The following is a 27,428-nucleotide window of genomic DNA, read 5'->3' as shown; positions in this document are numbered from 1 at the left end:
CCAACCAGTTTTTAAAAGAAAAATCCATATATGCATTGAACTCAATTCTGCCATCAATAATTTTTATACAGCTCCCGCTGAAAGCAGTGGGAGATAATCACATGCATCTGAGGTTATGATTTTAATAAATTGCTTTTCAAAATCAAGGTGGTCTAAATTAGTGGTCTCACCCTTTTTTCTTTTTCTTTCTTTTTTTTTAAAACCAGAACCCAGTTGTAAACATCAGCCAGTCCCGACCCAGTACCCCTCACTCCCAACCTGTTGTCCCTCCCTGCCCCCAAGCACCCCAGTGCATGGGTCAGGGGATGGGTGTATGGGACAGGGTGTGTGTGTGTGGGTCACGGGGAGCCCCAAGCAGCCCCTTGCAGGCTGGAACTCTGCCAGCCTGCAAGGGAAAAAGCCACAGTTTCCCACATTTTTCACCTTAAAGGAGAAGCGATTTTTAAAGTTGGTTCACAACCTTTTCATATATTCTTGTGACCCACTTTTGGGTTGCAACCCACAGGTTGAGAAACGCTGATCTAAATAAAAGAAAAACATAGAGAGAAGAGTGCAAACACTGTTGGCCAAATCCTATTCCCACCTATTCCCAAGTGTTACTTAGACATCTGTAAATGATCCAGAAAAGAGGTAGGGGACATGCAACTCCCAACTTTGGCTGTGCCACACATGCACATGAGAATCTGAGCTTGCTGCCTGCTCAGCACAAGGTCCTGCCAGAGCTCTGCATGAGTAGTGAGCTCTGAGGTCACCCACTAATTGGGGCTTAGTCTGGCCAGAGCCCTTCCTTTTGCATGATTCCAGAGACATGAAGGTGAATGCTGTTGGTATTTGCCCTTTCTGTCCCTTCCTATCCCCAACAGCAAGGCAATTCAGCAGCAAGGGAAAGGTGTGACAGTAGCAATGCTTATGCCCTGGGCTCTGGAATAAAACTGGCCTGTACAAAAGTAGGGGTTCTGGCCATACCCTGTACTGAGAGTTCACGCATTAAATAGCCAAAGAGGGGTGCGATCACTCTCCCACACCTCCTCTGGATCTTCCCCTTGGTGGTCCACCTTGGTTGAGTCTCTGAATAACAGCTGACACGAGGTGGACGAGTGCTCCTCCTCCTCACTTTTTGAATACCATAGGCCATGTGTTGATGAAATGAGGGGCACGACCCTTTAAAATAGGTTAAATGCTTTTGTATCACTTTAATGGTGTTGGTGTTTGTACGTGTTGGTGGTATATAATTCTCAGTAATTCCAGCCACTACAGCAAATTCAGCGATGTAACGTGCCTTAAATGACTTGGGGTGCGGAGCGAAGCACCAGGCTCCATGCATCTCAGGGGCTCTGCAGGAAGCCCATGCAGGCAGCCTTGCAGCAGCCCAAAGCCTGCCTGCCTGAGTTGCTCCACGGCTGCGGTGCCCCCCAGGATCGCCCGACCAGTGTGCCTGTGCATGGGTGCTGCTGGGGGTGGGGATGGTGCTGCAGCCATGAAGGGAAGCATCAGTTTGCCCGCCCAGCCCAGGGACTACTCTGCCCACCAGCAGCTTGTCCTGCCCTCCCTGCCATCGGAGGGGCAGTTAAGTTCAGGTCTGTGCACCTGAAAGGGTCCTAAATTGAAGCAGTGTTTTTGAAAGCCCGTCACTTCAATTTAGGGCCCCTGTTTCATCTACACACGCCCTTAGTCTTAAGGCTGTGATGAAGGTGTATTAGAAAAGCAGACATATTTTTCAGGGTCTGAGGCAGGGCAGAATAGGAATGCATTTAGTCATCTCATAGGTGGAACCTATCCCTCTGGTCCTCTGTGTTAAATTATTTCTAAACAGGATTGAAATTAAGTGTCAAAGGTTTGTTTATATGTATGAAATATAGTCTTGATTCAGCTAAGTACTTTGCCTACCTTGGCTTAACACTTGAATAGTCCCATTGATCTTAGTGGGAGTTGTCTGAAATTATGCATAGGTTTAAGTGCTTTAATGAATCAAGAGCTAAGTGCCTGAATAGCAGCTGCAGTTTCTCAACTCCTGTGGTGAAGTTCAGCCCCCACATACAGGTACTCAGGTTTGTGCACCACATGTGTACAGCTAAGTTCTATTTAGTGTTTTAAGTGGTGCCTGGCTCTGTGTGTTCTCATTGTACAAGAATAAATTTACAGGGTCTAGGGTCACTACAGCAAAGCAAGACTATCTGAACCATGTAAGGCCCACAGAGAGGATATATAGAGGATGCACGTGTCCCACACAATCCTTATGTGTAGTGAAAAAATCGGTATGCCAGTTCTGCCTTGCGGGATGTGAGGCTCTGAGAATGGAGCCTTAATCATCTGCATCCTGAGAATAATCTGAGAAGGCTATACCCTTGTGAAGCTAAAGTATTAGGAGAACTAGTCATAGAAATGCTGTGACTTCTGTAATGCCCCTTCAGCCTCAGACTTCCTGGGATCTATGCACCTTTGTCCAACTTCCATGCAGGTTGCTGCATCTTTCTTTTCAAAACAAATTTTGTTCTTGTGTCTTTGTTCAAGTGGTTTCTGACTTGATAAAGGATATTAGTACATGGCACACCTAGTGCTAGATACTATGAAGGACTTAGTTTTTTATTGGACTAAATTGGGTGCTAAGTTAGTTCCTGGAACATTCTGCTCAGTTGCCACCTAGCTCTGGAGGTGACCAAGCTCCATATATGCAGCAATTTGTGATCTTAAATTCCCTAGGACCTTGATAGTTGTTCTATCCATGTACAGATGTCTCAGTTTTGCCAAGGCTGAGAAACTTGCACCAAAATCTGCCTGGGATCCAGAAACTAGGTGTTATTTCACCCATGTTCCCTGACTCAACCCGGTAAGTCTTCTCAGAACTTATTCTACAACAAACACATTGGTTTAGGCTTCATATAAAAGCCTTTATCTTCCATTTCCTAGGACAGTGTTAGAACTACTTTGTTCATGGTTCTTCTGGGGTGGGGGACACTGTAGAGGAACCCAGGCTAAAGGCCTGTACCAGAGCAGGGCCTTGGTGCTGTACTCTGTTGGTGTTTTTGCTCCCTTTGTTTTTATATTCCACTTGCCACGAGTTGAAGTTAAATGAAAAGGATATCAGGAAGTGGCACTTGACCAGGGTTGCCAACCCTCCTGGATTGGCCAGGAGTCTACTAGAATTGGCATTGATCTCTCAGTGACTATTGAAAGCAATCTGGGAGATTGATATTGTGAATGGGTTGAACAGTACAATTAATGACTAGAGGTGTGCCGACACATCAGTGCCATATCAGATTGACACTGATATAAGAAAAATTGACAGCATTGGCAATCAGCTTTTTTTGACTGATATAGCTGATAACGTCACTGATAAATGCCCCGTACATGCACGCAGCCACAGCGTGGCATGCAGGTGGCCAGAAGCGCAGCTCAGCAGCATGGAGAGCAGCTGGGTCTGGCTATTAAGCCTGTTGTGAGGGAATAGGAGTGGGAGGGGCAGATTGAGGCCTCCATGGTGAGAGAGGGAGTAAGGCTGGGGCTGGGGCAGTGGCTGCACAGCTGGGGCAGGGCGCAGGATGAAGCCATGAGCAGCTCTTCTTGGGGCATGGGGAGGGGGGTGGATTCCACTGCAGCATGCAACCTAGGAAGGCATGGGGGGCACATGCCCACAGATCTGCGTGTGGGGTGGGGGTGGCGCTGGGATTCCCTGGCGGGGGGGGGGAGAGGGGTTGAGCCAGGGCCGCACTTTGCGCAAGTGGCAGTGGCACTGGGAGGAGGGCTATGGCAAATGTTGGGGTGGCTGCAGCACCCCCTGTAGCACTCCCTGGTTCAACATTTTGAAGCACAGAGGCACTGAATACATGCGACACCGAGGCTGTTCGAGTGTGGTAATTAGCACACTCCAGCAGATTCAATTAATCAAGTCTGCTCTGATGCACTGTAATTAGAACACATTAGAGCAGGCATTAGGAACAATGTATTGGTGCCCCTAGTGCCTGGGAGGTGAACAAAGTGTGGCAAAGCCCCTGCCTGCTTCTTGCACCAGGAACTCTTGTATGAAAAGCAGGTGATAAACAGCTAGGGTTCCTCTACTCCTCCTCTCCTGTCTATAGGAAGGGTGGGAGCAGCTGGCCCATGTTTTCTTCAGAGGGGGGTGACCCTACTTTTGGAAAGGCACAAGAATCTTTCCACCCCAGCTCCACTCTTCCTAGTCCCCAGAGGACTTAAGCCAGGGGAAAATGTGTAGACATTTAGTCTCCCAAAGGAAGCTCTCCTGGGAGCAACTGAACTCTGGTTGTTGCTGGGTTATTTTTCTCATGAAGTGACCATTTTTGCTCCAGCAGAGAGAGCTTGAATATCTACACACTTCCATTTTCTACCAAGAGGAAGACAATTCTCCTGGTAGAAACTAGATGTCTGTATGTGGCTTATGACTTGCCTGAATGCAGGAAGATCTGAAGGTGGGTCCTTGCTCCCAGGAATTTTTATGTATTTTATCAAAAACAGGAATTTGCAGTAGTGTAGTTTGGCAGATGATGGCCATTAATATTATAGTTCTGAACTATCAGCAAGCATTCCTGATTTTCCAGACAAGGCTCCAGCTTAAATTGACATATTAGCCCAAAGACTGGAAAGATTCCCATTAATACAACTAGACACGAATGAGCACCTTCTTTGCTAAGATGGCTCAGTTCGAATACAGGAATAGAGACTCCCCTCTGTAAATAATGCAGCTCTCTTTGTGTTAGTCAGATTATAAAAAGATTCCTTTTGATCTAAAAAAAATATAGATTAGCATCTGTAACAAGGTGCTTGTCCCATGAAGTGGTCATGATGTCCCCTGGTGGTTGCTCAACCCTAGCTTGTTCCACCCTTCTGGGGAACTCTCCCCTTTGCTCACCCACTATGTCTTGAAGGAAGGGAGACTGCCCCAGGGCTTTCCAACCCTGGTCTCACTCACTGGCTCATGGGCTAATTATGTGTCTCAGGGGGTACCCATATATGCTTGTTGGTACTAGGCCTTCCTGGCCTAAGCCTCCTCTTTCTAGTGGCTAGCTCCTATGGCCTATGGATGTGGCTTCTGGGTCCTAGCCTTGTCCCAAACCTCCTTGGGCCTTGTCTTCATCTGGCTCTGGGCTCTGTGGCCCCAGTCGCAGCCTAGATCTGGGCTCTGCCACTCCAAGAGTGGCCCGGCTCCAGGCTCTGCTTGATTGTTAGTCCTTGAGCCTGCCCCCAGCAGGGCTGATGCCATTCATGTGCCCCTAGAGCACTAATGGCACCACCAAAAACACCCCTCACAGTCCCTACCACAATCACCAGTATAACTTAAGATGCAGCAAGCAGCTGCTTAACATAAACCTTCCATTCTGGGCCAACAAACATCAACCAAAGGAAAACATCATGCTATTTCTTTAAAAAAAAAAAGGAAAACCTTCCACTCGCATCAGGGTAGGTAAGCAAACACCCAAGCCAGCCCTCCCTGGGTACCAACATAAACCCCACCTGTGGGTTATATCTTCCTGTAGGCTCTCAGGGTGTTGCAGCTCACTGGTCTGCCAGGCACTCCCTTGCAGTTTTCTTGGGTAGGAGCTCTTTCCCCTGCAGCTTGCGGGGCCAGACTGCCTCCCTCTGGCTCTGGCCAGGTGTTTCTATGGCTCCCTGCCCCCACCCTCTGGTGGTCACCTGCCTCCCAGAGCTGCTGCAAGTAGTTTTTGCTTTGGTTTGCTAGGACAGCTTGGGGAATGCTCCTTGCTGCTGGGACTTGAGGGGTTTCTATGCAAGTTCCAACTCCTGATGTTTCTGTCACTGCCTGCTCTGTGGTCAGTGTTTGACTGAGTCTTTTCCACCCTAGAGTCTGCATCTGGCCAGTAGGCCCCAGGATTTGCTCCCCCTTCTCAGTAATGGGTTAGGGGCCTTGTTACAGCATCTAAGTTTATACACTTGTTTGATTTTACTTTATGTGCTATAGATGCAGTAGTATGTATTGCTTGCATACAGTTATTTTAATAGAAAAATCTTATAAAAAGCATTTGAAAAGCATCTGAAGCTTTGGATATAGTTTCAGGCTAATGGAATCTCTTTAGCTTTACTCATATCTTACTGATTAATCACCAAGTTATTTTTCTGCATGGGTCCAACCCTGGGAACTTTGCCTAAGAAAGGAGTGCAGATTGGGTGCTAAATCAGCAGTCAGTGTTCTGCAAAGGTTAAGCGTTCAGATATCTATCATTCTAGCTTCTGTTTACAAATCTACAGTACATAAGTAAATAACACAGCTAAAGTATACTTGAGAGATTGATGAGAGACGGCTGAAGGTTGCAGGGTACTGTGTCTTTAATTTTAATACAGACCTGAACCAAAGTTTAGATATTCACTAGATTACAAGTGATCTAGTGGAAGTTAACTTGGTGATGCACATTAAGGCAACTTTTGATATACTAAGATAATTTTAAAGAGAAAAGATGAGTCTAAAGCTGTTTGCTACATTTCCAGTGAAATGAAGGTTTATATACTGACCTGAGGAATATGGGAAACATAGTCCCAGTACACCCTGTTTCATTCTTGATCACTTTGAAAAACTTTGCTCTGATTCAGGCAGATGAATGAGTGTCTCCCATATCTGTGGCCAACATGTTGGCTACGTTAACTTCCAGAATTGGAAAGCTTGGATGTTCATCAGAAACTGGATATTTTAACATAATTTCAATGGTTTGGTTCCTCTTATAGTATGGAACAGAAAGAAAATTGGAAACCTTGAAAGTTGCAATGAAATGGAACTGTTAACTTCTGGTTAGCAATGGTGGGGCTACATGGGGGATGTAGGCCCCAAACACCTCTTGGTCCACTGCCTACTAAGGACTTGCATTTCTAGCTCATGTTGACTATATGGTTTTAGTAAAATAATTATGGAGAGTACATTTGGATGTCAGTATTTGAGAGCTTTAAACCTTATTTAAAACCATTCCAAATGACTCAGTGCAGAGAATTACCAATAAAATATACTTCTGATTATTAGTACAGTAACCTTTGTTGAGATCTTTGCACTTTTGCTGCTGTGGATGAAACAGCAAAGACTTCTGAGATTCTGAACTATCATTTCCAGGGACAGATAATAACATCTTTGTATAGCATCATGCTCTCACTCATTTTGGATATACCACTGATTTATAAGGATAACCTTATCCAGAAGTCTCCTTCACATGTAGATCCCTTCTACTGAGAATGAAAGATCTAAAATAAAAGTACTAAAATGAAAGGACAAATTGAGAACAAAGCAATCTGTATTGTTCCAAAAGAATGCAGTTATTTTGGTTGTGCATTGGTATTTTATCTTTTCTGCTCACTAAAAATGATGGGTACGTGAATTTTTTATGTGGGGTATTGATTCATCAAAATTCCTCCCAAACAGTATTGACCCTCCTCATAGCTGTCCTTTAATTTCTTCCCTAGTCTTCACAAGGGGTCTTTCATATTAGGCTTCTTTCTGTAGATGGTCTTAATCTCTAGCCCTTCAGCCCATATGGGCATCTTCATCTTCCCCTCCAACACATTGTGCTGGTTTCTTGGTTTCTTTTTAACTCGCTGCTGTCAGTACTCCTCTGACAACAGGCTGCAGGTCCCAAGAATCATAACTTAATTTGTATATTTGTCCATTTACAATTAGTATTGATACTGGTATTCTGATTTTAAATCTAATGTTTTAGAAATGGAGACATGGAGGGTGGATCAGTAACAAAATATAACTAATCAAGCATCAATTTCTTGATGATGACTTAAAAATGGTGACCCATCCTCTTTATGCCAAAATGCTAGATGGAGAAGATTGTAATCTTTCTCTCTTTTTTACATGCTTTGCTTAGCAGTGAAATAACTAACAATACAGTATTGACACTTGCATTGTCATTAGTAAACTTCAGGTTCAATATCTCCTTTCAAATGAAACAAAGCTGGCATCACTGGTGGAGAAGAGAGGACTGGGAAAAAAAGACAATTTGTCATTAAATGGGCTAATGACAAAGAGGCTTCTTTGTCCAGTTATTTTGGCTTGAGTACATCAGACTGATGCAGAAACCAGGTTTATGCCAGTGGATGCACATTACTGAAAAATAATGTCCTTAGGTGATTAAAAAACTGCTTTGTAATTTCATTTCCTCCTAGTCTCTGAAACCCTTGTTAAGGGCTCTAATGCAGGGTTGTCTACATGGTAAAGTTGCATTTGAGTCATTATGGTACTGCATTATCTCTTAAAAATTAAAAATTACAGGGTTTAATTATGGGTTTTAATTTTTTTAATAATGAGTTTTAAAATATCAAAATGGGAATAAACAAGATCTTAGGCAACAACTGTGGTATTGCAGCTCCTAATTAAATATAAAATATTCTTAAACATGAAACTGCCAGAGAAGCTATGGATATCATTATCACTTTAACTGCCTCTGCTTGGAAAACACAAAAGAGATGTTAGCCATTTCATTTTCTAATTTACATTTTTTATAGAACTGAAAACTCTGCACTAGCTTCATAAAGAGTAGTTAACCACAAAGCTGTGCCAGCAGCAATTTTATTATTACTTTTAATTTATGCTTTAGCAACATTTATATTATTGGCAGGATTGGGGGCTGGGGAAGAGGAAGGGGTTACATCCGCACCCATGTCCATGCAGTTGTAAAAGAGGCAGTATCTCCTCTTGGCTACATAAACTGGCTGCACCATAATTGGTCAGTCCTTGGTATGGATGAATAAGAAAATGGAGATCATCTGCATTTGTTTCATAGCTGGAAGATGCCCCCGAGTAGAGATTAAGAGTAAGTTCTTATATGCTCTAGTATTGCATATGTTCCCATATATGGAGCCTTACGGGTGCCTGCAGATGAGCAGGACACCTGCTCTAATGTGCTGTAATTACAGTGTGTTAGAGCAGACTCAATTAATTAGTAATTAGTACACCCAGCAGCCTCTGCAACTTGTGTATTCACCATCCATGTGCTTCAAAATGGTGGCGGGGCACTTTAACTAAAAGCTCATTCAACATTAAAGTTTAGTTAAAGCACCACCGCCACAAGCTCCTGACAGCTGCTCAAATTGAAGCGCTCCCTCCACCCCCATCCCAGAGCATGTGTAAAGATGTCCTACCTGTCCTGCACAGTTGATAGTGCAGTAAACTCTGAGCATGAATGAAGGTGGCTGGGACTTTGCCTATGATTCAAACCTTGGAAACTGCACAGGAGTCAAAAGGAGGGTTCTCAAATTTATACAGGGGATTCTGGGGAGATAGGGTCCCAGGCCAATGGGCTAAGGAAATTGGGAAAAACACAAGAGGGCAAACATTAAAGTAAATATGTTTAGAATATACGTAACAGACAATAACAATAACTCAAAGATAAAACCCTTTAGGGACAGATAGCAAGATAAAAAATAGAAAACATTAACATGATGCAAGACACCGAAGTAATCTTAAGCCCTCCCTTAACTCCGGGGGGCTCTCAAGCCAGCCTTTAGTCTGACAGAGTGCTGAATTACTGTGTAGTGTGTACCCAGGCTCCCCTTCTGAGCCCTGCTGCTGTGGCTTGCAGAGTCAGCCTCACTGCAGCTCCTGGGTCTCAGCCTGCATCTTGCCAGCTGCTGCTTCTTTCTCTCTCTCTGAGCCAAGATTTTCCTTTGTGTGCAATCACAGCTCCCCCTCTGCTTCCTTCCTCTTTTTCCAGTAGCCTGTTGAGAACAGTAGTTCCTGTCATGACAGTACAGCCTATTACACCTATAAAATAGGGGGGAGGGGGTCTTGAAAACTGCTTGGGACCTTTGTGTTTCACCTTTTTCCATAGAAAGCACATTACTTAATAGGGAAAGTATGTCTGCTTTCAGTGGGATTTTGGTTAGGTGTTTTATGACCTTACATCATCCCTTCTGATCTACTGTTGGGGAAGGTATGTCTCCCTTCAGTGGGATTTTGGTTAGGCGTTTTATGGCCTTACATCATCCCTTCTGATCTACTGTTATTTACAGCAACAAGGTTGATCAAACCCAGGAGAAGGAAGAACAGTTAACATAGTGTCTATATTTAAGAAGAGGAGGGGAAAAACACGGCTTAGGCTATCAACAGCTTTGATAGTGCCCTGGGGTTTAGGAGGAAAGAATAATTAGCAACGTGGAGATAAATGGAAAATGGGATAACATTCAACATGAATTTACCAAAAGTGGATTTTGCCAGGCTAGTTAGAGATCTTTCTTTGCTAAGTTAACTGATTTTTTTTTTAAAACACAAAGTGTATATGATAGACCTCATCTGTCTGGACCAAAGAAAAACGTTTGATGTATGTAAAGCTGGAGAAGATAAGGATTAGTTTAAGAACTATAGGGCAAGTAAGGAACTGGCTAATGAGGAGATAGCAATAAATTGCATGGATCTATTAGGCTGGAATACGTTTACTAGTGGAGTTTCTTGTTGATTGACTTTGGGACTGATGATTTTTCTTATCACCTGGGCACAAAGAGAATGCGCTGACCAGAAAGTTGATAATGAAGGGAAATTGGAGCTCTCATCAATTCCGAGAAGAATTGGAATGTTGTACAGGAAAACTGAATGACCTTGAGAACTGGAGTAATAGAAATGGGATAGAATTCAATAGTATAATGTGCAAATTGTGCAGTTTGAGAAAAACAGCAAGAATTTCTGTTATAAGCTATGTTGGCTCATCAGTTAGAAACAGGAAAAGAAAGAGTACAGCCTTAGTATGTTATAATTCACAAATACAGCAAGACAGCTTAACTACTCTATTGCCGTTCCCTTTTCTACTCAGACTGTTAGAAGATGTCTGCTAAATTATCATACTAGTTCTCCCATGGTTTCTGCTCCACTGTTGGAAGAAATACTCATACAGACAGGGCCCTTGCATCTTGTAATCTAACTCTGCTTAGGGTGGGCCTGCAGAATAAATCATCAGCCCTGGTGGAGATGAACTGGGGATAGAAACCGTGAGACCAGATAGCAAAAATATCCTAATACAGGGGAAACAAATATCAGGCCTTCAGGCCAGATCCAACCCACAGAGCCAGTCCATCCAGCCTGCCAGGTTACCAACTGGCTATAGGAAGTTAGGGGCATGGCCAGACTTGGGCCAAACACTTCTTCTGGTTGACCCAGGTATAATGATCCTTTGAGCTGGGGAGTGAATGCGAGTGCTAGCCACATCCATTGTATACCACACTAGCTCAGTGAAACGTCTAGGTTTAGTAAATTCATCCCTGGTATAAATGAACACAGTCCTTCTCTGACTTAAATGGCAATTGCTTCCATTTAAAGCCAGGAATTAATTGGGTTCAAATTAACAGAAATCTTTCCCATCACACTGAATCTGTCCCATCTCAAGACATCCACACTTCAGTGATTTATTTTTGTTTTAATGAGGTGAATTTAGATGCAACACATGGTAAATGGTGTAAATAATATTGTCATTTATTTACATCATGTTACAATTGATACCCCAAGATTATATTGTTGTATGTGCTTGAGGACCTGAAATAAAGATAAAAACTTTGCTTGTTAACCCTCTTGAGCTACTACGATCATCTTCCTATACCAGATGAAAGAATCTTGTAGGATAATATTGCACTACCAGATCAGTGTCTGTGGTCATTTTCTATCCCTGCCAGTTGAACTAAAATGTCTATTGTGTGCCTGGAAGTCAGCAGGGGTTCTGTGTATGTAAAAGAATTAGTTAAACTGAAGTACAAGTTATTCCACTTAATCAGAATTAGGTGTGTTTTCTGTGTGAACCATCTCATTCAGCTCCTGTTTCTTGAAAGTTCACTGAGGATATGGAGCTCATTAGCTGGGAGCTAAGTCAGGGTGAGATGGAGGCAGGTGTATTATCTCCTCTTGGGATCTGTAGTCTTTCTCTGTACTGGGGTATTTCTCCTAGTCTTACTTAGGGATCTGGAGCTATCTCAAGTTTGGAAGCATCCTGCAGAATGGTCATAGTTGAACAATGCTGTAAGGTGGCATGGACCTCTCCATGGTAACTCTTTGTGGTCTTTATGAAATTTTGTATGTTTACAAGCTTTGGGGGCTGTGGATTTTTGTAATCATATTCAGCTTCCAAATCTCCTTCACCAATAGGAAAATGCTGTGGAAATTCCTTGGGAAAAATATGTGGAATTGTTCTTCTGTCCTAGGCTTCTGCTTAATGATAGTTGCACAGTAGATAGCAATAAAGCGTCCATTGAGAATTTCAAGATTTAGTCTATATGTAGGTTCTTGTCTGATGGAGGAAGGTCTTATTGTCTTGGCCTAAATAGATATATATGAAATACCTTGTCCCTTTTTAGGTTTGAGATGATATACAGGGGATGAACAGCTGCGATGCTAACTGTTTCTAAGAAGTACATTTAGCTGACTTTGTATCAGTTCGTTAACGTAATCTTATTATTATTGGATCACTTTAAGCCCTTTTGATATTCTATAACAGTGGTTCTAAAACATTTTAGATTCCAGACACCCCTTGAATCTAAAAGCACGCCTTTTGGGCACCCGGCAGAAAATGCCAGCTCTTTGTTTTCGCTCATTTTTTGACTGAGAAAAATAATGGAGCAGTCCTTCTGTTTCAGAGAACTCAAAAGACCATAATAGGTCAAAATGTTTTAACATTATGGATTCCTGTTTGAAATCTTTGCGTTTATCTTGAGTGCCATGGCACCCTGGTTTGGGAATCTCTGCTTTATAGATATATTTTATTAAAATGTTCCTTTTTCAAATATAAAAAACTAAACCAAAAGTTAAATTAATACCACATTGCATCCAGTTCAGGATTCAAACAATAGATTCCTCATCAAAATTTGAGATAAACTATAGATAGAGGACTTATTCATTAGATTTCCATGTGGTCACATTCAAAATGCATACATACAATTTCGAACTAGTTATTAACAGGATAAAGTGCAATTAGAGTTGAGTTTAGTGCTGATTCTAGATAACTTTTTTTTTTTACTAAATTCCCTCCACTTTAGTGACTGAGAACTTGTGGATAACATGGTGCCATTCTTCTCATTATTTCCAACTGCTGAATTGCATTTAGGAGATGATATTTTTCTTATTATTGGTTTTCCATGTAAGAAATTGCTGTATTTGTTACAGGGATGTATTTGATCACTAATAAGAGGGGAGCTCATCTTGGTGATTATACAGGAGGAAAACTTTCTACAAAACAGTTTGCCTTATTAAAATGCGGCCCAGGCTATGAATACATTTAAGAGCAGCTGTGCCCTGTGTGTTTAAGCCCTATGACATTCTTCTTTCTTCAAGCATGTCAAAATATAAAGTATGCTTTAATGGGGTTTCAAAACCCTTTTTTATTGAGGATTATGTAAAATGATAACTACATGCTGAGTAGGAAGTAAAATGTGAATGAACATATCCAAAAGTATTGTCAGTGCCGCTGAAGGCATATTCTCCTTATCTTTCTTATCCAGACATGATCACCAAGGAAACTGGTGAAGATTACATCAGAAGTGCATAACGTTTGCTATGGTCTGGGACAGAAGTTTCATAAACTGGTTTCACCCAGTATATGTTCAACAAGGTTTATTTTAAACCAGTTTCAACCATTTTGAAATTGGTTTATGTGGACTGAAGCTCTGTTCTGTTACAGGTTTAAACCAGTTTCTGATCACTTAAACTGGTTTATGTGTAACTTCTGTCCCTAACCTTTATAACAGGAGTCATTTCTTGGGAAAAGCCTATACTTCTTCAGGATTATGCTAGGGAGCACCATAGTGTGGCATGCTACTCTATCTCACATGCACTGTATCCCCAAACTGATGTAATGAAGCTATCTTAGTCCTGTGTGGGCAGTGCAACAGTAAGGTTTCGAGAAACCTGTTTGGCATGCTTCCAGCGCCACACTAGCCTGCCTATATTGCATTGGTCCTGGGACAGCAGGCACAATGTGGATATGGGGTAGAGTGAGATGCTTTACTGCAGCATTTTACTTGGTGTATTGCAGAGGCTGTATAGACATGCTCCTAAATGTCTTCCAGTAAGTTTGAATAAGAGAAATAAGTCATGATAAGTAACAGCTGTCATAATTGTCACTATAACTTCCAGGCAAAAAGCAGGCTTTCTATCTTCTTTAAAAATTGCCAAAATTACTAAGGACCTGGTTTTGCACTTGCTCCAATTCCTATTGAGGTATGTACAAATTTTGTCACTGACACCAATAAAACGATCAGACTCTTTAGGAAGTCATTAGTAGTGAAGAGCATGCCACATCTTTCAGGAAAGAGACCATAATAGTTTCTGTAAATAATAGTTTTTGAAACCACAACCAAATTCTTTTCTCACTAAATATCTTACTGAATGGCTATTTCTCTGCTACAATTCTTACTAAGCTGAATATACATTTTATGCTGCTAGGTTCCTTTGTGTTTCTTGCTTTACTGATTTTAGCTATTTATTTTAACAGGGTGTTTAAAAAAACTCAAGGAACTCAATGTGAGTTTTAATAATTTGAAAAGTATCCCTCCAGAACTGGGAAACTGTGAGAATCTGGAAAAACTGGATTTATCTGGAAATCTAGAAATAACGGAGCTCCCATTTGAAGTAAGACTTCCAACTTTATTTCGTATAACTGGATTATTTGATCTGTAAGATATGTTTATTATATCACGGTAAGATTTTCTTACAGACTCTTAATGCACCAGAATACTACCACTTGCATACTTTAACAATACATTTTAGTAGCCATGGACCAGATTCAAAAGATGACTTCACTGACTCAGACAGGACTTAGGTGGACGTTTGGTGCACACAAAAGTGACAATTTTCACCTGATCTGGCCACAGAAAGCAGTGTATAGCTGTGGCCACACAAGTGTATGGCTGCAAACAGCTTTGAAATGACCGATCAGGTGAAAATTTGACCCTTCATTACATGAGGTATCAGATAAAGACATTTCAAAATGTAGCATCTTCTGTAACTTGTGTCTGCAGAGCTCCTAGCCTGTCACTATTCTAAGAATGGGAGGGGGAAAAGGGAATGGAGGGAGTTCAGTCTGGGGGTTTTTCAGGCCCCCTGGAAGGTGGGGTGGGAGTATCGGAGACTCGCCAAAGTGTGTGGGGGGTCTGATTCACCCACCTCACCCTTCAGCACCAGCTGGGGAGCCCCCAAAACAAGTTACCTTTGTTGTCTTCCTCCGCCATCTCATTCTGAAAACACCAAGAGCTAGCAGAGAGTGTGTGCCATTGCTATGGGAACCTGGCTGCAGGCTCCCAGCCCATAGCTGGATTCCTCTCTCTGCAGGAATCAACAGTGAACTTCTATTTGGTCTGGGGTAATGTAAGTCAGAATGATTTGCAGAAAACATGGTGAGTTACAGCTCTAAGCTGCATTTCTATCTGTATACACGATACCTCAAAATCCCTGTCTAGCAGCCTTTTAGTTTTGGAGTTGTCTAAACATCTTAGGGGCTCTCCTTTCTTACCTAAAAATGTCCTGAAAGCTAGGCACCTGGTCGTACCTAAGCCTAGCTGGGGAAAAGAAACTAGCTCAAAACACTGGCTGAAGTGTCAGGATCCCATTTGCTTGTTTTCCTTCTCATCCCATAAATCTTGCATTTCTTTCTATATGGTGGTCCAACTTCAACATGAGCTGCCAATAATACTTTATTGCGCAGTGGTTTGGGCAGATGTGAGATATGTAGGCTTGAATCCATAAAGTTGAGACAAGAATTGAATCTAATCTCCCACTTTCTAGATGATTGCCGACTGTTAGACGGTTGTATAAAATATAGAGATCATCATCATTTTTTCTGGCTGTACTTTAAAAGGTGTGAGCCCTGTTCAGTCCTTTGGGACAATAATTATTGGTGCTTATCAGGAGCAGGTTCTAGATTCTGGATCCCAGGTGGCCCAAGTCACCTCCCTGCAGCCTCAGCAATACACTACACTCAGACCAGTGTAGATATGCATTTCCTTTTCACCAGTTTGAGGTAGCTTCGTTGTGGTGAGTCTCTGTGTTGCCTGTACTTGCAAATACTGTCTTAAAGCAAAATCTCTTTTCAGTATGTACAGCAGCAAATAGCCAGATTAACATCCAACTCGGGACATATTGCTATTGCAGGTCCCAATGTCTTTCTATGGACCACTACTGTATTTCTGAGGTGCCTAAATCCTTCCATGTCCTGTATGGGGACATTAGGTCTCTAATTCAGGGTTCTCTTCCACACTGGGGATCTAGTACCTGTGAGTTGAGCATTACAGAACCTAAATCCCTTATTTGATCCAACCCAATGTCACTGCAATGGCTTAACAGTAGTAGAACAAGACCAAGGCTGAGTATCAGTTCTGAAGTAACCAAATCCTGCTCATGTGCGTCTAGTGCATAAAGGCAGGAAGCGTGCCAAAAGGGAATTTGCACAAAGTTGGTGGGAACTACATGCCCTGAAAATGGCTTAATAATAGAACAGGACTGAGCTGCTGAGTGTCAGTTTGCAAGTACTAAATGCTAGTCAGGCTCTGCGGTATAAAAGAGGGAAGTTGCCAAAATGGATTTTACATAATATTGATGGGAAGGAGAAGGTTGTAAGTGGATACTTGTCTTGGAGCAGAAGTGTTTTGTTGACAACTGCATCTGAGTCATATCCTAATTTGTACCTCCCTCTCTATGGGATGCTGATTTGTTAGAAGAGCCATAGTGAGTTTCCAAACCATAAACAGTAGTGTGGCCATAAACAGATGTCTCCTGTTATACTACAGGATGAGGGCCCCTGCCACTCCATGGGCTTCAGGGGCCCAGTCTTGCAGGACAGTTTGTAAATGGAGGAACCCCTGGGGTGTCCTGAATCAGGGCATAACAGCATGCTACATGTATCTGAGCAATCCTCTCCTGGGAGATTTCCGGGGCACATGTTTTCAAAGAAGGAACTCAGGGTTCCCCTTTTTGCAGAGATGTGTCCTGAGATGGGCACAGCAGCATTATCCACACAAGAGTTAATCCTCTGCTAGTGGATTCTGGTGAGATGTGAACAGTGGGGTCCCCCAGGGATCAGTCCTCAGGCCCACACTGTTTAACATCTTCATCAGAGACTTGGACGAGGGAGTTTAAAGCACATTATCCAAGTTTGCTGGTGACACTAAGATGTGAGGCGAGGTGGGCACACTTGAAGGGAGAGAGAGGCTGCAACTAGATTTAGACAGACTACAAAAGTGGGCAGATGAAAATAGGATGGGGTTCAACATAGAAAAATGCAGGGTGCTGCACCTTGGGAGAAGGAATCTGCAGCATACATACAGGCTGGGGAGTTCTCCTCTTGAAAGCACAGAGGTGGAAAGGGCAGCAGGACAGGCTCTATGAGGAGAGACTGAGGGACCTGAACTTGTTCAGCCTTGGCAAGAGGAGGCTGAGGGGGGACCTGGTGACTGCCTACAAACTCATCAGGGGAGATCAACAGCAAATAGGAAGAGCCCTTTTCTCTCCAGCACCACCTGGGGTGACAAGGAACAATGGTAATAAGCTGAATAAGAGAATAGGTTTAGGTTAGAGATCAGGAGGCAATATTTTACAGTCAGGGTGGCCAGAATCTGGAACCAACTTCCTAGGGAAGACGTCCTCGCCCTACCTTGGGTAAATTAAAACAGAGGTTAGATGATCACCTGTCTGGGGTCTTGTGAACCTAGCATTCATTCCTGCCTGTGGCAGGGGGTCAGGCTAGATGATCTGTTCAGGTCCCTCCTGACCCTAGCTACTATGAAACTGTGGATTCCTGGGGTATGTGCCTACAAGTGGGGAACCAGGGCCTCCCCCATTTGCAGAGGTGCACCCCAAGTTAGGGAGCAGCAGCATGATATGCATACTCAAGGGATCCCTTGTGAGGGGATTCCCAGGGCATGCCTCTGCAAAGAGTGGATCTCCAGGGCTTCAGAGGCCCAATCCTGCAGGCCCTGGGATTAGGAATTCCTGGTGTACTGGGCCTCTGAAGCACCGGGCTCCATGCAGCTCTACGGCTCTGCAGGAAGCCCCACAGACAGCCTGACAGCAGACCACGAAAGCAGGCTCTGGCCAAGAAAAGCTGCGAGCCTGATCTCTGCCTCCCACCCCCTTCCAGAGCCTGTCTGCCTGCCTGAGCTGCACAAGGGCCCGGTGCTTCTGTCCATGGCTGTGGTGCCCCCCAAGACTGCATGAGCTGGGTGCCTGCAGGCGGGTGTGGCCGGGGGAGGGGCATCGCTGCCGTGGAGGGAAGAACCAGCCTTCCTGCCACAGCCCAGGGACCGCTCTGCCCACCAGCAGCTCATCCTCCCCTCCCCACTGCAGAGGCAGGGTATGTGCATGATAGGGGGGTTTAATCAGCCCTAAATTGAGGTGGTGTTTTTTAAAAGCCACTGCTTCAATTTAGGGCCCCTGTTTCATCTACACATGCCCAAAAATACCTATAACTTTGTCATTTTTTTGCAGATTCAGATGAAAACAGCAGGGAAGGTAGCCCCTTCTGAGGGCATGAAGCCTGCCACATTTCAAGGAGATAGGTGCAGGGGTTTTTGTAAAAGTGCACCTCAAACTGTTGAAAGAAAAACTCATATCCCTTGTATGTATTAAGGCAGAGTGGAATGAATGCTTGAATGCTAGTCCTGCTTGATGCTCCAGTGGAAGTAGCCCACCTTCCTGGATTTTGAAATACGCTGGCTGGTAGTGATGGCACCATAACCCAGAGCCCTGTTCCCCTCCAAGGCATCCCTGACTACATGATGCAACTTGTATGCCATACAGTGGATGCCAACAGAGTGGGCATTATGTATTACCTTGACTATATTGGCCCCATTGTCAGTGATCATGAACCCACAGGTGAGCTGGCCCTGTCCAATGAGCCACACCTGCACCATGCAGTTCATGGCCACCATGATCTCCCTTGCCCTGTGGGACCCATCCATCACCTCTGCTTGAAGGAGAGCCCACCAACAGCCTGACTGATTGCACCAGTGTCCTGTGAGGGAGAGGTAGGCATGGTCTCCACCCTGGCTGCTCCAGATGTCTGAGATGAAATGCAAAGGTGGACCTGCATTTTGTAGCTCCTCCCTCCAGTACTCCCTTCATGCCTCATACAGGGAGGGCACCACCGTTCTGCTAAAGATTGTGCACGCGGGCACATGGTAGGATGTGTCCACGAGTGCCATGAGCCTCTTGAACTTTGGATGCTCAACAAAGGAGAATGGCTGGCCATCCAGAGCAAGCATTTCCCCAGTGTTCTGGGTGACCTCGCTCACTTTTGGAATGTGCCCCTCTTTGTCTCCATCTTTCCCCCGCTGGTCCAGGGTAGCCTGCCTTTGCTTCTTGGGGCTGAGGGCTTTGGAGCAAGAGGGGGACTTCCCTTTGGGCATGCTCCCACTGGTGCTAGGCTGAGGAGGAACAAGGGCAAGGGGGTGCTGCCTCCTGAGTTGGAGCAGCATCGCTGTGGTGGCAGAGTTTCACATCCTTGCCCTGGCTGATCTGCCTTTGGCAGTGCTAGCGGGTAGCATACTTGGGATCATTTGCCACATCAAAATGATCCCACAGTACACTATCCACCTGCTTCTGGGTTGAGTGTGGGGATCCTGCCTTATCTCCCTCTTCACCAGGCAAAGGCACAAATATAGGAGGAGCTGATCCACCTGTTCCCACAACCTCCTTTGAAGTGCCTTCCAGAGAAAGGATACCTACCTCTAGGGGAACTTTGCGGGGTGTGGAGCAGAAACTCAGATTCTGCCTCCTTCCCCAGAATTTCCTTTGTTATGGCCCTGAGCTCCTGTGCTTCTAGATCCAGCTCCTTCTCTGGCACTGGAAGGCATATGCTAGAAACTGAAATTGGGGTGGAGAATGTCATGCTGCTACTGATAAATGGTGTTAGTTATGGTGGTGCAGATGCAGGCACTGCTACCACCTCCTTGCTTCCACTAGCAGCAGAAGACTCATTGCTTTCTGGAAAGAGGGTGCAGCTATGTTTGGGGCAGGGGGATTTTGCAGCTCTCCCTTTGCCCCCTCTCTCTCCCCTGCCAGAAGATCTGACACCTGCCTTTCCAGCACGCTTCATAATGTTTGGTGTGCTGTAAAATGTGTGTTTGTGTATACTATATGTTGTGCTTTCCTGCACAGTGTTGACACACTGTCTGGGAAAACACAGATTTCTTTTTGTGGAGATAAGAATCAAGACAGACTAACAAGGACAAATTAGAGGATTTCGGGGGAAGAATAATTTGAAAGGAATGGATAGGGATAACAATAGGGCTTGTAGGTAAAGTTATGTAGGAAAGGATTAGATGCAATTTACAAGAAGAGAGACTAGCTAGCAAGAGATTAGATAGGAAGCCAGAGCCTTTCAGATGCTGATGCTCCAAGAGAGACATAGATCACAAAAGGCACAGATCACTTCAGATGCAGCTTGATATGTTGTTTCTAAGTCCCTCTCCCAGGGCAGTGTGATTGGAAGGGAACTCAGAGAAAGATCACAGTCACTGGCAGCTACAGATGTCAATATCAGAGCAGTCTTTCCCCAACTCTCACCCTTTTCCATATATGGAAGATAACCTCAGTTTCTGTTTCCTGCAAGCCTTCCAAATCTATGAATCTCTCCAAATTAATTTGGAGGCTTCTGATTCGATTTGGACCTTTTAATGGGTTTCCTTATTGATTCAGATTTGGAGATTCGGCCGCCGAATTGGGTCGATTCTCCTCTGAATTGAATCAGATACCGAGGCTTCGCACAGCTGTAGTCTGAACCAACTGTTCAAAGCCAGTTTTTTGGAACTACACACAGAACTAAATACCTGGGTTTTTTAGTTAATTTCAAAGTCCACTGAATATTTAACTTGTGTGGCTCACAACCGCACCTTTTTAAAGCAGTAGTAACAGTATGTTTACTAATGTAATGTGTCTGATATCTGTTTGTTAGGTGTGAGGTGGTAATTGTCAGGAACTGCTTCTTTGTGATTGAAAAATACTGCAATAACATGAACTGTGTTTGGAATCTAGGAGAGCTAGGGAAAGGAAAAGAACAATTTTGAACTTCATGCAGTACCTCAACATGATGAACACATTTATGCCAGAAATCTACCACTGTGGAGAAATGAGCTATTTCTTGGTGACACATTATGACCCCAGTATGACTACAATTATCTGGGGTATATGTTTGTGGGCTTTTTTTCCCCTGTAGCTAGATAAAGTCTCCTAATAGTAGCAGGAAGGCAGTAACACCGGCTTGTTCATTAATGCGCATTAAAATAAAAAATAGAAAAAATAGGAAAATAACTCTCCCAAAGATTTTTCATGAAAGGATTTAGAAAGTTCAGCTTGCATTTGACTTTCAAAACCTTTAAAAATTCCTGTTTGGAAGGTTAAAGAATTGTGTGACTTGAAGCAAATAGGCTATATATTCCCTTGTAAAACTTGCCTGAAGAAATAAAAGCAAACTTCCACACAGCAGAAATGATCAAAGTCTAATTTTATCTTGGTTTTGTACATAGCATCTCCCTAGTCATTATTCTAGTAACATATACAATAATAGATTCAAGAAGATTGATAACATGCCTGTAATTCAGTCAAGAATTTCTGACGGTACCATAAAGGTTTATGAGATCATCAGGACTCTGAGACTGAATTACATCTTCAGTAATCAGTCTCCCTGTTCTCTTTCTATCCATTTTTTATGACAGGTATAGAAAAAATAGACTTTTTGAGCTTCTCTAGCAATTTACTGAGGGCTTTCTTAAAGACAAAATTCTACATCTTTGAAAACGTGCAGAAAAGAAATGTTATAAGCTGACTGAATTAGAGGAGAAATAATTGTGCAGGCCACAAAATCCTTGCTGGCAATTTTTACGCCAAAGTGGAACTGCATGCAAACCACCTACGTTTCTATGCATAGAACACTCCCAGAACACCTGTTTGATATCCAGCTTCTAAGTCCGTGGGGACAACTGCTGTTATCTGGCACTTCAGGATGCGTACCTACATTTTTGCAGATATGCCATTTGCTTCCAGGTTCAGCATTATTACACAATGAGAAGGGTTGTTCATTGGCTCAACATTTTATCAAGTCAGCAAAACATGAAGTCAACAGAAAGATGATATGTATCAAGAGTTTTCTGTATTTTTTATGGAGTCGAATCATAATAGTTGCTGAGCATCAGTTACTTATATTAGCTATAGTGTAAGCTCCAGATGTGTCCATATTTTAAGGATTTGGCCCATTAAGAATATATGCTGATTTAAGTATTTTGTTCATTATATTTATGCCAATGTGTCATATATTATAATAGAATATTTATACAGTGAAGTAAATTTTCCTCAAATCCACTTCACACTAAGATGAGGTGTATGGTAGCCAAATAAATTATAATATGGTGTATTGAAATAATTCCAGACCTTTATTTTAGATCCATATTCTATAGCCCCTCCCCTAGCAACTCAAGACTTCTCATAAAATAACATTATTGTAGCAAACTCCACCATTCAAAAGGTAAAAAAAGTCAGAAATAATGCACCCTTAATTCTGCTGCCTTTTGCCCATGCATTATGTTATAGACATTAAGTGTATGAGTAGTAGGAATCCTTAAAGAGTAGCGAGTATAGCTGAGCAAAGTTCAGAATTTCTGATAGATTCTGCCATTTCAACAAGTCTTGATCCTAAAATAAGTTGTTACTGCTGCTGTTATAATTATTACTTGCAAAGTATAAATTCCTAAGAAATCAATTCAGAAATGACAAAACATTTTCTACATTTTGCAGTAAAATATTTCTATATTCCTAAAATTCTCACTTTTATTGCAGACACCCACATCATTAGTTTCATGTCAGATTAACATTACATTGTATTTCTCTTGTCTTAAAAGAGTTGTAGTTTGGAATGGGCTTCCATTGTTTCTATGGACTGATGTCCCCAGAGGATATTTGCCACAAAATAGTGTAAATCTAGATGACCAGGATGCTTGATTAATCAGGTGGATCCTGTGGTTCTGGGTACATCATGGATGATATAATCCAACTACAGAACTTGATACTGTCTTTCTTTCCTGTGGGCTAGCCTCCCTGGCTAAACTTTCACTGATTTTTTTTTTTTTTTTTTTTTTCATTATGCACCCAGAACATGATTCTGACATCGTTTGGTAGCCATATGGGAGAGAGAGTACTTCAGGGAGCTCAGTCCATAGAAAATAAGGTGGCTGAAAGTACCCATATGGCAATGTACTTAAAAACAACAAAACAAAACAAATAACAAAATATACGTACACATTACTAATATAAAAGGAAACATTTTGAGCCAGTTAAGGAAAATTTAATGTTCCAGTTCAACTCAAACTGACCCAAAAAGTTATTTCAGATTTGTTATGTAACATGTATTTTTTTAGCCAAATTGACCATTCAGTGCAACTATATCAGTTTTCCTGAATCACATTTCCTATTAGAAAATAACTCTGAATGAAAATTCCTGACTAGGTTTAGCAGTGGTTGTTTGTGTGATGACCTGTGCAAAATGTAATGTTTTTACATGTGCTACAAATATTCTGGCAAAATACTGAATTCATATTTTTGTTGGTACATGGTTACTGAACAACAGTTGTGCTGCTTTATCTCCTTCATAGATCATAACAGAGCCTCTCTCCCTGCTTCTTCCCCCTGCCCCATCTTCATAGATTTCATAGATTCTCCTCTGAGGAGTTTTAATTTCATAGATTTCATAGACATTAGGGCTGGAAGGGACCTTGGAAGATCATTGAGTCCAGCCCCCTGCCTGAGGGGCAGGAAGTCAGCTGGGGTCATAGGATCCCAGCAAGAAAAATATTACAAATTTCTCTTGAAGATGTTCAGTGTAGGTGCATGAACCACCTCCGATGGTAGACTATTCCAGACCTTGGGGGCTCGGACAGTAAAGAAATTCTTCCTTATGTCCAGCCTGAAATGGTCTTGCAGGAGTTTATAACTATTCGACCTAGTCATCCCTTGGGGGGCTCTGGTGAACAATTGTTCCCCCAGATCCTGGTGAGTACCTCTCATAAACTTATAGGTGGCCATCAGATCACCCCTGAGCCTGCGCTTTTCCAGGCTGAAGAGTCCCATGTCTCTCAGCCTGTCATTGTAAGGTCTGTTTTCCTGACCTCTGATCATTCATGTGGCTCTTCTCTTCACTCGCTCAAGCTTCTCCACATCCTTTTTGAATTGTGGAGCCCAAAACTGGATGCAGTACTCCAGCTGTGGCCTCACCAAGGCCAAGTACAAGGGGAGAATGACGTCCTGGGATTTACTTGAGAAGCATCTATGGATGCAAGCCAGCATTTTGTTTGCTTTACTAGCTGCAGCATCACGCTGAAGGCTCATGTTCATCTTGTGGTCAATCATGACCCCCAAGTCCCTTTCATCCATAGTGCTAGCCAGCGTAGCACTGCTGAGTCTATAAGGGTGCTGCAGGTTTTTCCTCCCAAGGTGGAGAACCTTGAATTTTTCAGTGTTAAACACCATCAGGTTCTCATCCGCCCATTTCATGAGCCTGTCAAGGTCAGCCTGGGTTGCCCTCCTCTCCTCAGGTGTGGATGCTTTACCCCAGAGATTGATGTCATTGGCAAACTTTGCCAGTCTGCTTCTGACTCCAATGTCCACAGCATTGATGAAGATGTTGAACAATATGGGTCCAAGGACAGAGCCTTGGGGGACCCCACTGGTTACAGGGCACCATGACGGTTGACTTCCATCAACCACCATGCTCTGGGTCCAACCATGGAGCCAATTCCCCAGCCAGCGGATCATGGTGGACCTGAGGCCGCAGTTGGCCAGTTTTGCCAAGAGGTGACCATGGGATACTAGATTGAAGGCTTTTTTGAAGTACTCTTAATGTACTGAGTTTCTGTTTCCTAAGGAAACACACGGCAGAAGACTAATATAGCAGACCTTTACGACTTCTTTTCCACCCCTTTTCTCTACAACTCTTACAGAAGAACTGCAGAAAGAATTAACCCTTTTGACTTTTGCTGATGCAGCATTCCTCTGTACTAGGCCCAGGTTCTGGCCCTTTGTTTTGGAAAGCACCACACAGCAAGATAATGAACAAGAATTTGGCCTGCCATCTTGTTCCAGTATTCATGCTGGAGGAAGAGAAAGATTACTGAAATTTTCCACATAATTTTTATTTCCAGTTATCCTGGTATATCAGGGCAACAACTTTTTTTCTATTACAGCTGAGAAGCTAATAATCTCTCCCTCTCTTTCTTACTCCAACTACAAGAGATAATCTTAATGAAATCTGGAAGCATGTTAATATGTTACTGTAAACAAGGCGAACGCTTGCATCCCAGAGAAGACAAACTGGCTACCTTTAGACTGACTGGCTTGAAAGGGCTCACATTCTGCAGCACAGTGAAAACTTGTAACTTGTCTATGTCACCATCTCTGATGCATCTGAGATTATATTTTCAAATTGTTGTGATTAAATTTACGGTGTTACTGTTAATAACACCAATAACAGGCTGCTGTAAAGGAATGCTGTGGTAAGTGACAAAATGATATTCTCAAAGTACATTTGGATCCTCAGATAGAAAAAAAAAATATAAGTGTAATATTAAGATGTTAATGAAACTCAAATAGATCAATGCAGTTACTTATGATGGGTGAAATTTAGATAGTTTATTGAATTTACCATTCCCCAGTTTGTCATTTGTGAATAATTTTGTGTTTATCCAAGTCACTGATAAAAATGGTAAAGGACCAAGAATCAGTCCCTGCTTAAATACCCCTGCTCAGTGATGTTTTCCCATTAACAGTTTTAGCTTGAGATCTTTCATTTAGCTATCTTAAAATTCATCTGAAGAATCAGGTATCCTAGTGTCTTGATCACAATTATGTGTGATATCAGTCACATGCTTTACAGAAGTTGTTATATCAGCATTATTCATTTGCTTAGACTTGTATTCTGATGGAAAAAAAAGATATCTAATTACCTCGAAAAGCTCAGTTTTCCATAAACCTATGTGGGCTGGTCTCATTTTTATTACCATCCTTGAATTCTTTACTTCTTGAGTGTCATATTCCATTATTTTGCCCACGATCAATATCAAACTGACAGGTCTATAGTTACATGGGTCACCCACTCTTATTGAAAACTGAGACTATATTCACCTCTCTTGCAGTCTTCTGGAACTTCCCTACTGTTCCAAGATTGAAATGAAAATCAACATTAATAGCTGGGAGAGCATCCTGGCCAGCTTTTCCCAAACACTTTGCCAGTTAGCTAGACTTGCTGATTAAAATTTTTTCTGCTTTAATTGCTGCTGCTTAACCTCTTTGTTATTGTTCCTATGGAAAGTGGGACATGAGTGTATCATTTGGCCTTCTCCCAAACATAGTAAAGAAATAACCAATGAACACATCTTCCTTTTCTGCATTACTATTGACCATTGTATAATTTTCATTTAATATTGAGCTGATTCATTCTTTTTGTTCCTAATTTACTAACCCTCCCATTCCTTATTCTTAAGCCTGTTGGCCATAAACATCTCCTGGTATCCCTTTTCAACTTTATACCATTCCTAGTTTCTGATGTGCATTCATTACTGGCCTTTTTCTCCATCTGTTATATTTTGTTTTAAAAATATGTACAGTTACTTCCACTTTCTTGTAGGCCAGATGGTTTTTTAGGTATTTGTCCTTATGTCTCAATCACAGGATTGTGACTTTTTGGGAATCTAGTTAAATGTTCTTAAACAGTTCCCAATTATCATATCATGCCAGTTGATTTGTCTCATAATTATATTAATCTTTGTGAATTTTTAAAGCATCAAGTCCATATATTACTGGTTTGGGCATTATTCTGTTTGCATCTAACGAACAGAATCAAATCATGATTACTTGTACATAAGTGACCACTAATTTTTTAGTTCTGTGATTAGTTCCTCTTAATGTCAGGATGAGTTCTAATACATATTTCTCCTGTATTGCATGCAGCACTTTCTGAATAAGGAGATTGTCATCTTTAATTTCTAGAAATTTAAGGATCTTCACTTGTGGCAGCGTATGTCATTCAGACTGAAGTCCCACATAATTATACAGTTTTCTATGTATTGTAGGTAGATTTGGTGGTCAGTAACAAATATCTGCTTTTGGTGGTTGGGCATTGAACCCTAGGCATTAAATATCATTAAAGATCATTTGCTTCTGAATTGTCAGTGATTTGGAAACAAGTAATGTTTTTTTTATGTAGAGTGCTACTCTTCCTCTCCCTTTCCCACTTGATCTTTCCCAAATAAGTTATAATAAGTACTTATAACATTGCAATCATATGGAATCTTCCCACTAGGTTTTATCCCAATTAGGTTAAAATGTGTGGTCACAAATGAGCATTTTTAATTCCTCCTTACTTATTACCATGATTTAGTAGATTGCAGTTGGTTTTTTCACATCCTTTGGTATCCTACTTATATGGTAGATGTTAATAAATGTTCCTTCTATCCACCCTCCTTTT

At 42.3% G+C, this 27,428-nt stretch overlaps 1 protein-coding gene across 1 annotated transcript in view; it reads left to right on the top strand.

Moving 5' to 3' along the window:
- LRRC2 (leucine rich repeat containing 2) overlaps positions 1–27,428 on the top strand; it is a 103,059-nt gene that overhangs the window by 42,518 nt on the left and 33,113 nt on the right. Inside the window, exon 5 of the mRNA XM_090038574.1 lies at positions 14,421–14,557. Coding sequence (XP_089894700.1) covers positions 14,421–14,557 — 137 coding nt within the window. The remainder of the gene's footprint in view (positions 1–14,420; positions 14,558–27,428) is intronic.

Source organism: Crocodylus siamensis, chromosome 3 (genome assembly GCF_052110815.1).
Source record: "Crocodylus siamensis isolate JL-2025a chromosome 3, ASM5211081v1, whole genome shotgun sequence".
NCBI lineage: Eukaryota > Metazoa > Chordata > Crocodylia > Crocodylidae > Crocodylus > Crocodylus siamensis.
This window is presented reverse-complemented; position numbering and strand designations above follow the sequence as displayed.